General features: G+C 41.0%; 1 protein-coding gene and 1 long non-coding RNA gene across 2 annotated transcripts; one reads left to right on the top strand and one right to left on the bottom strand.

Moving 5' to 3' along the window:
- Positions 1 to 4638: 4638 nt before the first annotated feature.
- On the bottom strand, positions 4639 to 8152 carry irf2bp2b (interferon regulatory factor 2 binding protein 2b). The gene is made up of 2 exons (XM_059332457.1): positions 7088 to 8152; positions 4639 to 5844 (listed from the first exon to the last, which is right to left on the bottom strand). Exons 1-2 carry the CDS (start codon positions 7848 to 7850, stop codon positions 5093 to 5095), a joined length of 1515 nt encoding a protein of 504 aa, XP_059188440.1. The 5' UTR covers positions 7851 to 8152; the 3' UTR covers positions 4639 to 5092.
- LOC131971149 (uncharacterized) lies at positions 6793 to 11479 on the top strand. Its single transcript, XR_009394357.1, has 2 exons — positions 6793 to 7005; positions 10305 to 11479. It is a non-coding gene; the product is annotated as an uncharacterized LOC131971149 (long non-coding RNA).

Raw genomic sequence — 11479 nt, 5'->3', positions numbered from 1 at the left:
AGCCTTTTGCTCGGTCACTCTTTTGAAATCAGTTGGAACAAAGGATTTCATTGGTCAAAACTGGGGCTGGGCGATATATATCGATATAAAGATATATCGATATATTTTTAAATGTGATATGGAATTAGACCATATCGCATATATCGATATAGTTGAATTTTTTTTCTTTATTTATAAATGCTGCCCTTACTAGGGTCTGTCATATTTACTAATTTTTTTGTAATGTTCGTTATTCTTTTCTATTTTATTTCATAGGCTATTTTTATTTAAGATATTTTTTAATTAAATGTGCACTTTATGGAGATCATTATTATTACTTTTAAAAAGGTACTCCTGTTGTTATACAGTATTTATGTTCACTTAAATGAACGGTATTAACAGAATTACTTGTGACATGTCACATATTTGACTTTGACTGAACATTTGCTCTCACTTTGTGATAAAAATATTGCGGTATATATCGTATATCCATATTCAGCCTAAATATATCGGGATATGACTTTTGGTCCATGTCGCCCAGCCCTAGTCAAAACATAATTTTCCAAAGTTGGAAATCCACGAGGCCCGAGGTCCGGGAGAAAAATTTGTACGTTCCATGAATTTTGTATGAATTTTTTGGAGGGAAGTCCTTTAGATGTTTGTGCTGTTATCATGATGATGATACAAAATCATGTTTTAGTGACAGCATTCCACAAAAGGCAAATTTAAGGGAAAACACAACAAAGTTTCATGTTTCGAAATGTGTAAAGCCTGATGTAAACAGACAAGATGGACTCAAACATCAAAATAAAAAGTATAAACAGGTAAATATTGGCATCCAAAGTTCAGATTTGGAATCTTCTTAACCAGTTTTTTTATTTAAGTTCCTTATTTGAAGCTAATTTTTGTCCACTGAAGATGAATTAACTCTGTATTAAGCCAAGTATTGATAGAAACATTTTACCAAAAATTCAGGTAAAATGTCTTACTTCATATTTAAACCTTTGAAGTACATTTTAGTAGTAATACTTTGCTTTGAAAAACCTTTACTTGCAGGATTTCACAGTCTTTTACTGAAATCACTTTTTAATAATAATCAGCGCGGTTATCTAAATAACTAAAATAATAATTAATCCTCGCTGCTCTGTGGAGCAACTTTCATTAAGTTAGATTAAAAAGATTAAAGAGCTTTTTTCATGTCAGTGACAACAGAAAGAGGAATTTCATCAATGGAAATAAAGCGTTACATAACCGCACCACTGCTGACCTGGACAGATCTAATCTCACTGAGACACCAAAACACGGTAAAACCTTTCTGAAGGGCTGCAACTGAAGATTATTGTCTATACTAACTCATCTGCGAGTGTCTGATCTATAAAATGTCAGAAAAAAAGTGAAAAAATGTCAAAGTTTCATCTCCAAAATGCTCAATTTGTTTCCAAACCAAAAGATAATCAGTTTATAATGATGTAAAACTGAGAAAAACACTGAATGCTGGAAACAGAATAGACAAAAATAAAACAAGTCTAAAAATCTTTGAAAATAGATGAAAATACATTAACATCACATAAAAAAAATATTTCAAAATAAAAAAAATTCAAGACCTAAAAAACCTTTTTAAAATAAAGTAAATTAAACAAAATTATACAAAAATCTGAAATAAATTAATTTGCTGATACATTTTTTTTTACTTTAAGTCCTAAAAATGTAAAGTAAAAAAATCTAAATTACTTAGACAAAAAAATCTTTAAAAATAGATGAAAACTATAAACATAAAGATGTAAAAAATATTCTAAAACATTTTGAAAAAAATCAAGACTTAAAAAACCTTTTGAAAAAAAGTTAAACAAAATTACCTAAAAATCTGAAATAAATTAATTTGCTGATTTTTTTTAAACGTGTCCTAAAAATCTTTCTAAAAATATCCAATCACTTCAAGACAAATAAACCTAATGAAACAGAAGTCTAATAAAAACTTTTACAAACGGATGAAAAAATATAAACATAAAGATATTCAAAAATAATTAGAAAAATATTCAAAAACCCTGAAAAAATAAAAATAAATGAATAAAGTAAAATGACCTAAATATCAGTTAAATTAATTTGCCATCCTGTGAGAACCACGTAGCTTTTAAAAAGTCATAAAAATAGCTGCTGTGACGACTTTTCCAGCCGATCGAATTTGATTTTTTTAACCTCTGTCCTAAAAATCTTTCTAAAAAAGTAAAGACAAAAACCATAAAAGTCCAAAGCGAGCAAACAATCACGAATTAAAGAAAATATGTTTTATATTTCCACCGAGAAATATCCACTCTGTTGCCTCGACCGCCAATAAAACTGGAGTTAAAAATACTCCAGCGTCACATTTCTGCAAACTAAAAGTAATAAAGTGAATAGTTTTGCATGTTAAATGTGTCAGAAAAGTGGAGCCAGCGAGGCAGGGAAGGGTTAAAAGTTTCCTCTGAATGGCGGCGGGGGCCCCGGCATAAACACACACAGGCCCCCATTCATCCGCTCGCTGTGTGATCAACCTTGAACAGTGGAAGGCGTGTTATTGCAGGAGAGAGGGGGAGGAGACGAAGAAGAGGAGGAGGAGGTGGAGGAGGAGGGGGGGGGGACGGTGACTCAGGAATTCCACCGAGGAGCACGTGACCCCTGAGCAAGGCATTTATATCCTCCCTCCCTCTCCTCTGAGGCAGGGGCCCCTCCGTAACCTGAACATTTCCTATTGATTTTCCAAAAGCAGGGAGAGAAAATCCACAAGTGGCCAAAGTCATGTTTTTTCAAACTATCAACTTAAAAATGTGACAAAATAAAGCAGATTGAAGCCTTATCCGTGCAGATCTGCTCCGTCAGAAGCAGCAGCTCCTGTTTGGGTTCGTTCCCCCAGGGACCAAAACAGAGCCCCGAGGCGCCGCCACTGCCGCCGCCATCATCCTGACAGCATGACACACAGTTATGTGGAAAAACCGGTGACGAGACGCTCGCTGGACTCGTCCTAACAGTTCCCGCCGCTCATGACCTCACATCTCCTGTGAGCGTTCAGTGCTCTGTCACTCTTATTTTCTCCATCAGCTCCGGTTCACTAGAACTCCTAGCGGTTCAAAGCAAAGCATGACTGCTTTTAGAGGTATGACATCAGTTGGAACAAAGGATTTCATCCATCAAAACAATCATTTTCCTAAGTTGGAAATCCACGAGGTCCGAGGTCCGGTAGAATAATTTGAACGTTCCATGGATTTTGTATGATTTTTTTGGAGGGAAGTCTTTTAGATGATTGTGCTATAAACAACCAAAATCATGTTTCGTGACAGAATTCCACAAAAAAGGAGGCAAATTAAAGGGAAAACAAAGCAAAGTTTCATGTTTCAAAATGTGTAAAGCCTGATGTAAACAGACAAGATGTGATTAAAAATCAAACATCTATATAAACATTAATAAACAGGTAAATATTGGCATCGGCAGTTCAGATTTGGAATCTTCTTGACAAGTTTGTTAATTTAAGTTCCTTATTTTAGTCAAAATTTTGTCCACTGAAGTCTCATTACATGTATTGACAGCAATATTTTTACCAAAAATTCTGATAAAATGATGTCTTACTTCATATTTAAACCTTTGAAGTACATTTTAACGCAAGTAGTACTTTACTTTGAAAAACCTTTACTTTCACAGTCGTTTTCTTTTACTGAAATCACTTTTTAATAATAATAATATAATAATATAATAATCAGTGTGATCATCTAAATAACTAAAATAATAATTAATCCTCGCTGCTCGCTGGAGCAACTTTCATTAAGTTAGATTTAAAAAGATTAAAGAGCTTTTTTTCAGTTCAGTGACAACAGAAAGAGGAATTTCATCAATGGAAATAAAGCGTTACATAACCGAACCACTGCTGACCTGGACAGATCTAATCTCACTGAGACACCAAAACAGGGTAAATAAATTTAATCTCCAAAATCCTCAAGTTGTTTCCAACCCAAAAAGTATTCACTTTATAATGATATGAAGCTTAAAAAATCACTGAAAAAAAATCAATAGGTTCAAATAATAAATTAGAGAGTAAGAGCAATTATGGCCCGGCATAAATGTTATATGGAAAAACCGGTGACGAGATGCTCACTCGCTGGGCTCCCATCGTAACAGTTCCCGCCGCTCATGACCTCACGTCTCCTGTGAGCTTTCAGTGGAATCAGGGCGTGGGATCAGCTGATCCAGCCGAGGTTTGTTCCTCAGAGATAAAGAGGCTGTTGGTTCTGAGCGTTAGTCAGCAACAAAATCTGCATCCAAACACGTCGGGAAGCAGCGCTGGGAGCGTTGTGACATCGTCACTCGTCGCGTTGCCACGGCAGATTATTTTTAGACCCGTGTTATCTCCCAGCGCTCGCAGGACACCCGGCCGAGCCGAGCGGCCTCGGCCCGCCCACGTGTGACTTACTGTACTAAACGTTTATGCAACACTCTTCTACCCCGGCCTTCACCCCTCCTCCTCCCTCTATCTCTCTCTCCTCGACTTTTTTTCTTCCACCCACTCTTCCCTGGAAGCCGGTTTGTTCCTGTTGGAAGGTATTGCATCATGGCTGAATCACAACCAGGCCGTGACTCTCGCTGGCTCGCAGATTATGGAAAATAAGCAAATAATAAGAGAGACACTAGAGGTGTTATTACAATGTCTGAAACTGTATTTGGCAATTTTTTTTTCTTAAACAAGTGCATACATGTACAGCTAGAAGCATTTTTTCTTTTTGTTTTTTTAATTATTTTTCTGCCAAGTGCTCAGATTAGTCACATTCTATGATTGACAGGACCGTCTCCAGACCTAAAGTACACCAACAGATCGAAAAGAAACAAAGTGTGATGGGGGAGGGGGGCTGTTATAAAGGAGTACATACCTTTGTATCTTCAAAAATATAGAAACACAATGTATTGAAAAAGAAAAATCAAAAAAAATTATACAGCCATGTTTACGAAGTTTACACTTCCCTTGTGTCCAGTATGTACATCAGTCTGAGGGGCGTCTGGGTGCTTTATGTCGGGGCTTTTATGTCCTGCTGCGGTCGCCGTTGGGTTAGAAAAAGGAAAAGAGTTCAAGAAAAACCAGCTGCTGAACATTTTAAGGGTCCCTCTCCTTTTTTACCTTTATGTCCCCGGCCAAGATGGTGGCTATTTCGCCCTGCATGAAGGCCCAGGGCACGTTGGAGCCCACCAGCGGGCACCGCTCGCCGCTGGGGCAGTACACCTCACCTGTGGCGCCCTGCTGCTTGATGCTCTCCCGGGAGCAGGGGAAGCAGAACTTGTGCGAGGGCACTGACGGGCACTGGACGAAGTGAGTGTCCTCCAGCCGCTCGTGGCACAGGGTGCAGCACAGCGGCACGCTGCCCGGTGGGACGGAAGAGTCTGGGATGCTCTGCAGGGGCGGCGCGTGGGGGTCCAAGGCCCCGGGCGCGTGGGGGGCAGCGCTGACGGGCCCCTCCCTCTGGGCCAGCCTCCTCTGAGAGGCCGAGGACGGTGAAAGGGGGCTGCCGCTGTTCCGCCGCGCGCCCGCCGTGGTGGAGTGTACCTGGTTGGCGTCCTTGGGGGAGCCCGTGCTGCCCGCGTTGTCCGTGGCAAGGATGAGCGCCGCCATGGGGGACTGGCCGTTCTGCGCCGTGGCGGCCTCGGGGGGCGTGGTGCGGGAGTGGGGGGAGATGGTGGAGGAGGGGGCGGCTGAGAAGCCTGGCAGGGCCGCAGGGGGCATCTTCAGGACCTCTGAGGGCGACGGGAGCCACGGCTGCCCCTCACTGCCGTTCATCTTGGGGGCGCTGCCCTCGGCTTCGGGCTCCGGGGAGGCCTTCCTCTTTGTGCTGCGCGGGTGCTTCCCCCGGTCTGCGGCGGAGGAACAGGAAGAGGGAGGGTTAACACAACCACAACCACACAAACACTCTAGCATGCTGCATGTCAATAAAGACACACAGGAAATTTCTCAACACTGTGAATAATAGAGGTGGGAATCAGCATATCGACTCCACAATATGATTTTATCCTGATACTTGAGTCACGATACAATATTATTGTGATTTTAAGCATTATGCCATAAGGTGAGTATTTTTAAAATATATTGCAATTTAACTCATTATCAATTAAGAGAAAATTATCAGTCTATTCATCTTACTTCAGTCTCTTATTTTAATTTCTCCACAATGAGAGTCAAACCCACAGAGTGACAGTATTCGGTCAAACTGAACAGAACTGATAAACATGTATGGACAACAACAACTTCAGCATTTTATCTAACTTTCCTTAACAAAACAGTCTAACTTTGAAGAGTTATTTTGACAACTTCCCAACATGATATCCTGATGCAGGATGCCTATAGATTCCTTACATCTTGTAGTTTAATATGATACCAGTTAGGGCTGGGGGATATATCGATATATATCGATATATTTTTAAATGTGATATGGAATTAGACCATATCGCATACATCTATATAGTTCAAATTGAGCACTGTGATCCTTGCTCCAGGCAAGCTGCAGCTTTTATTTAAGATATTTTGTTATTTAAATGTGCACTTTATGGAGCTTTGATTAAAACAAAAAAAGGTTCTCCTGTTGATTTACAGTATTTATGTTCACTTAAATAAACAGTTTCAATAAAACTTCTTGTGAAATGTCATATTTGGCTTTGACTTTGACTGAACATTTGCTCTAACTTTACGATAAAAATAGGATATGTATCGTATAATAATATTCAGCCTAAATATATCAGGATGTGACTTAATGTTCCATATCGCCCAACCCTAATACCAGTGTCTGCAGGATATTCCTGAAAATGAGCCCGCTACGACCTCCGAAAAAAACCAAAACGGTGAAAAAACTGACGTGCCTGAATGCTTAATATCGATACTTGGCGGCCATGAATCGATTGAATATCACCACACAATTATACACAAATATCGCGATACTATGCTGTATCGATTTCCTCCCCACGCCTCTAGTGAATAAAGCTTTGTTTATGTCGCTGTGCCAAGCCTCCGCGTGCTCCGGGGTGAGTGGGTCCAGCAGCGTGGCAGCACCGTGTGGAAAAATGTGCTGACACAGATTTCAGTGTTGTTTAGAAATAGTCGTACCTGTTTTTGAGGAAGTGGCGCTCGTGTCGTAGCCCATCACCCGCTGCATGGCCGCGTGCTCCTTCTTGAACCTGCTGTCGAAGGTGTGCAGCGCCATCAGGTCCCGGACGGTTTTGCCTTTGCCGATCCACTCCTTGTGGCTGTCCGACATGTCCGACAGGTTGTCCGGCCTGTGTTTGTCTTTGAGCTCCTCCGGCCGCTTGCCATGCTCCCCGGGGCCGGGCGCGGCCAGCACCCCGGGCAGACCCATCGCAGCGCGGCCGTTCAGCTGGTGTATGCCGCCGTTGACCAGCGGCACCAGGTTGGGAGGCACCGTGCTAGTCCTGCGGGGGTTCGGGCTCTGGCGGTTCAGCTCCGGAGGCTCGTCGGGTTTTGGGAACCCGTTCGGCAGCGGGAGGCCGTTCGCCTGCCTCCCCGCCACCGCCTGGTACTCCGGTCCCAGCCGGGGCGGCCGGTCGGACAGCGGGTAGCGGTCCAGCGGCTGCGGCGGACGGGAGCCCGGCTCTCCGGCCGAGTGGTTGAGCTCTTTCCCGGCGTGGTGGGGCTTCCCCGGCCCCGGAGAGCGGCCGTCCTGGAAGCCGTGCGCCCTCTTCAGCTGCCGCGCCGTCTCGATAACGAACTCGATCCGGTCGGCGCCCTCGTAGTTGACACATCCGCGACAGACCGGCTCGGTAAAGTCCCAGATCATCGCCCACGGCATGCGGGGCAGATCACACAGGTAGCAGGACTGCCGTCTGGAGGCAGCCACAGCCGCGGAGGACATGTTGGAGACCCGGAACGGAGCAGAGACTCTCCCCAGAAACGTCCCTCGGTTTGTTTACGTCGCTGGAGGGAATAAACAGCCAATAATAGTAAATAAATCGCGGTGTTTTCCGGTAGAAAGCGGTGAGTCGCACCGTCCGGAGCTGCCGCCGCGCGCCTCCGTCTGAGGCTCGCGCTTACAGTCCAGCCCGAGCTCGAGCTCTGGGGCCGTGACGTCACGCCGACACTCTGCTCGTGCTCCAGGCTTCTGTTTACTGGATTCTTCGACGACCCCCTCGGGCGCATGCGCACCGCGGCTCTAGCGTTACACACAGAGATCGTCCGAGTAAGAAGAGAGAACTCACTCTTTGGCATATTTGGCATATATATATATATATATATATATATATATATATACACTCTTTGGCATATTTGGCATATATATATATATATATATGCCAAATAACAGAAATGTTTGTATATAATCAAATTATACATTTTCTGGGTCAAGGAATCCATTAAAGCTATTGAGAATATCACTAGATGATTATTTTATCAAATAGTATGTTCATTTTTCAGAATACATGCACTGTATATGACCTGTATTAATATATGTCTGAACGCTTAGGAAGAGAGTTTGAAATTACATAAATACACAGCGAAAATGAACATATCTATTTGATCAAATAATCTTCTGGTGATATTCTCAATAGCTTTTTTGGATTCCTTGACCCAGAAAATTGTATATTTTGACACCACATTGACCTTCTAAGTGGATTGGAAGATATATTGGTTCTCATTGACTTTATATGGCTCCCATCAAAGGGGAGGTATTTACTGTTTTATGTACAACAAAGCATCCCGTGTTAACCACAAATCTTATTTCAGCTTCTAACCACCAACACGTTCAGAGTCCTCACTGAGTTTGAGAGCAGAGACCCCAGGGCGCTAAATGCTAACTAACTTCCAGGTTCAAGAACTAATTCCTGTGACGCCAGTTGCATGTCTTCCATAACATACCTGCCCATCAGTCTGTTTAGTTCCTCCCAGTTTACAGTGAAACAGCGAGGCGGCAGCAGCTCCTTCTTGCTCAGTTTTAGCATCTTTAGCAACGAGCTCAATGGTAGTGTGTTGTTTTGAAGGGTGCATCTGAAGATTTGAATTACTAACCTTTGATGTGGATAAAGTTTTCACACCGTTAAATGGGTTCCTTTTGTGTACAATGAGATATTGTTTGAACAAAAAATAGGTAAGAATTGATCCGTTGTTCTTAGTTATAAATTGATCATTTTATTATTAATTTGACACAGGGGCCACAGCTCACGTCACATAACGTTACAGTATATTTGGTTTAGCCAAAAGTAACATCGCTAATGACGATGTAAATCAGTAACGTATTACTCCCGACACTGTTCTCATCACAGCTCAGGAAAGTACATTGCTATCTCCAAAATGAGTGAAAACTTCAGCGATATAACTCAGAGCGGAATTCCTGCAAGGCTTTTACACAAGAAGGATACTTTCTTGCCAGAATCAATCCAACAAGCAAAAACAAACATGTGATCATGAAGCTGACAAGATTTGTGTCAACTATGAGTGTAGAAGGCTGTTGACTGCAGGAAAAATGTATGATATAATGTTATTTAGTTCAACTAACCTTGACTTTATAAAGATAAGAATAAAAATACCCAGTTACAGTCACAGAAAAAATATTAGGCCATTGTTTTCTTCAATTTCTTGTTCATTTTAATGCCTGGTACAACAAAAGGTACATTTGTTTGGACAAATATAATGATATCAACAAAAATAGCTGATAAGGGTGTGATTTAAGAGCTGATTTCTAGACATTATCCATGGTTTTATTGGTAATGATTTTGGTTATCAAGAAAACCATGGAAAATGGATAGATATCAGTCCTACCAGGCATTTAAATGAACAACAAATTGAAGAAAACAATGGTCTAATAATTTTTTCCATGACTGTATGTCACAAGGACACTGACTTTAATTTTTGGCCGTCAAAAAAGCATTACTGGCACAAACTCAGCAATATTGCCAAAATGTAAAGTCCAAGCTTCAGACTTTGTGGTCCAAAATGGATCCCTGGAAAGGGAGCAGAGTGAGAGCTCCTCCTGCCTCTGCTGCTATCTGCACATAGAGAACCAAAGAGGTTTTATAAATACCAAAACCCAGATCAGGGAGTTCAGTGACAGCTTGCACGCAGACTCCTGTAACAGGTCAACAAGTCCTGCAAGCACGCACTTTTTTATTTTGGAAGAAAATAAAAAAAGAAGAAAATCCTCACTTTTTAAATGTGTATTTTATTATGTTTCAGTGTCACTTGCCTGCCAGTAAAAGCACATATTAAATTAAAGTCAATACTTTAATTTGTTTGTAAAACAGAAACAGGTCTCTGCAGGAATGAAAGCAACAAGTGTGTTGAAGCTGCTGCATTTAATCCCTCTGTTGCATTCCAGTCCCTGTGGCAGGCTACCCGTGACGTCACATGGCCAACAGCCAATCACAGAATTCAGCTGCTGTTACCAAGCAGACTGTGAATCCCCTTCCCTCCACTCAGAGCTGAGCTGACTGTTCTCTGAGGACAAACCTGAAAACCAGTTCCAGTTCTCTGCAAACATCCTGCTCACAGGACGCACTTTGAACTGAGTTAAAGCTTTGTTTTTGTTGCACAGCAATGAACTTTGGAGTCCCAAAAAAGCTGTTTTTTATCTTGAGATAAGAGAAAAATTATTTGTAATAAGAATGGTTGGAAAATTTGTTAGGCTATGTGATTGATACTTTTATTCTCATCTTCTTATCACCACAAGTATTTTATTTTCCCCTCAAGCTATAATTTAAAGATCACAGAATACTATGTTATTAAAATTGTATTACGTTATAAAAAGATATTACTATGCTGATTCTCTTTAAGTCACTTTCACCTGCTGCCTGGTTTCCATCCCAATGACTTGCAAATTTTAACCGAATTTTGAGAAAATCTGCAAGAGAAAATGTGACTGAATGCTCTTTTTCATCTAGGACTCTTGATGGTTTTCTTGATAATGATTTTGGTTATTATCAAGAAAACCATGGAAAATGTCTAGATATCAGCTTTTAAATTAAACTCCTATGAGCTATTTTTGTTGTTATCATTATATTTGTCCAAACAAATGGACCTTTAGTTGTACCAGGCATTAAAATGAACAAGAAATTGAAGAAAACAATGGTGGTCTAATAATTGTTTCCATGACTGTCTATCTATTTGATCAAATAATCATCTAGTGATATTCCCAATAGCTTTAAATCAGTCATTGACCCAGAATGTGTATATTTTGACACCAAGATTGACCTTCTAAGTGGCTTGGAAGATATATTGGTTCTCATTGATTTTATATGGCTGCCATCTCTGACACCTTGATGAATTGGCTCCCAACAAAAATTGAAACATATGGGTGATGGAGAGCATGTTATCCCTTTTTTTTTTTTTTGCTTTATTTTAACTCTTGCAGGCAATGTCTTTTAACCCTTTTTGTTTCTTTTACCTTTGTCAATCCTGTATTTCATTGCACTTTTATGTGAAGCACTTTAGTGCGACTCAGCCGTCTGTAAATGCGCTATAGAAATAAAATTGACTTGACTTGGTAAAAATGTA

The sequence above is a fragment of the Centropristis striata genome, chromosome 1, assembly GCF_030273125.1.
Source record: "Centropristis striata isolate RG_2023a ecotype Rhode Island chromosome 1, C.striata_1.0, whole genome shotgun sequence".
Lineage (NCBI taxonomy): Eukaryota > Metazoa > Chordata > Actinopteri > Perciformes > Serranidae > Centropristis > Centropristis striata.
Note: the sequence above shows the minus strand (reverse complement) of the source record. Positions and strands in the feature narration are given on the sequence as shown.

Excerpts from the sequence above, each read along its gene's own strand:
- irf2bp2b (XM_059332457.1), bottom strand. The coding sequence starts at position 7,850 with ATGTCCTCCGCGGCTGTGGCTGCCTCCAGACGGCAGTCCTGCTACCTG. Across the intron at positions 5,845-7,087 it reads CGCCACTTCCTCAAAAACAG|ACCGGGGGAAGCACCCGCGC; the intron begins GTACGACTATTT and ends CCTCCGCCGCAG.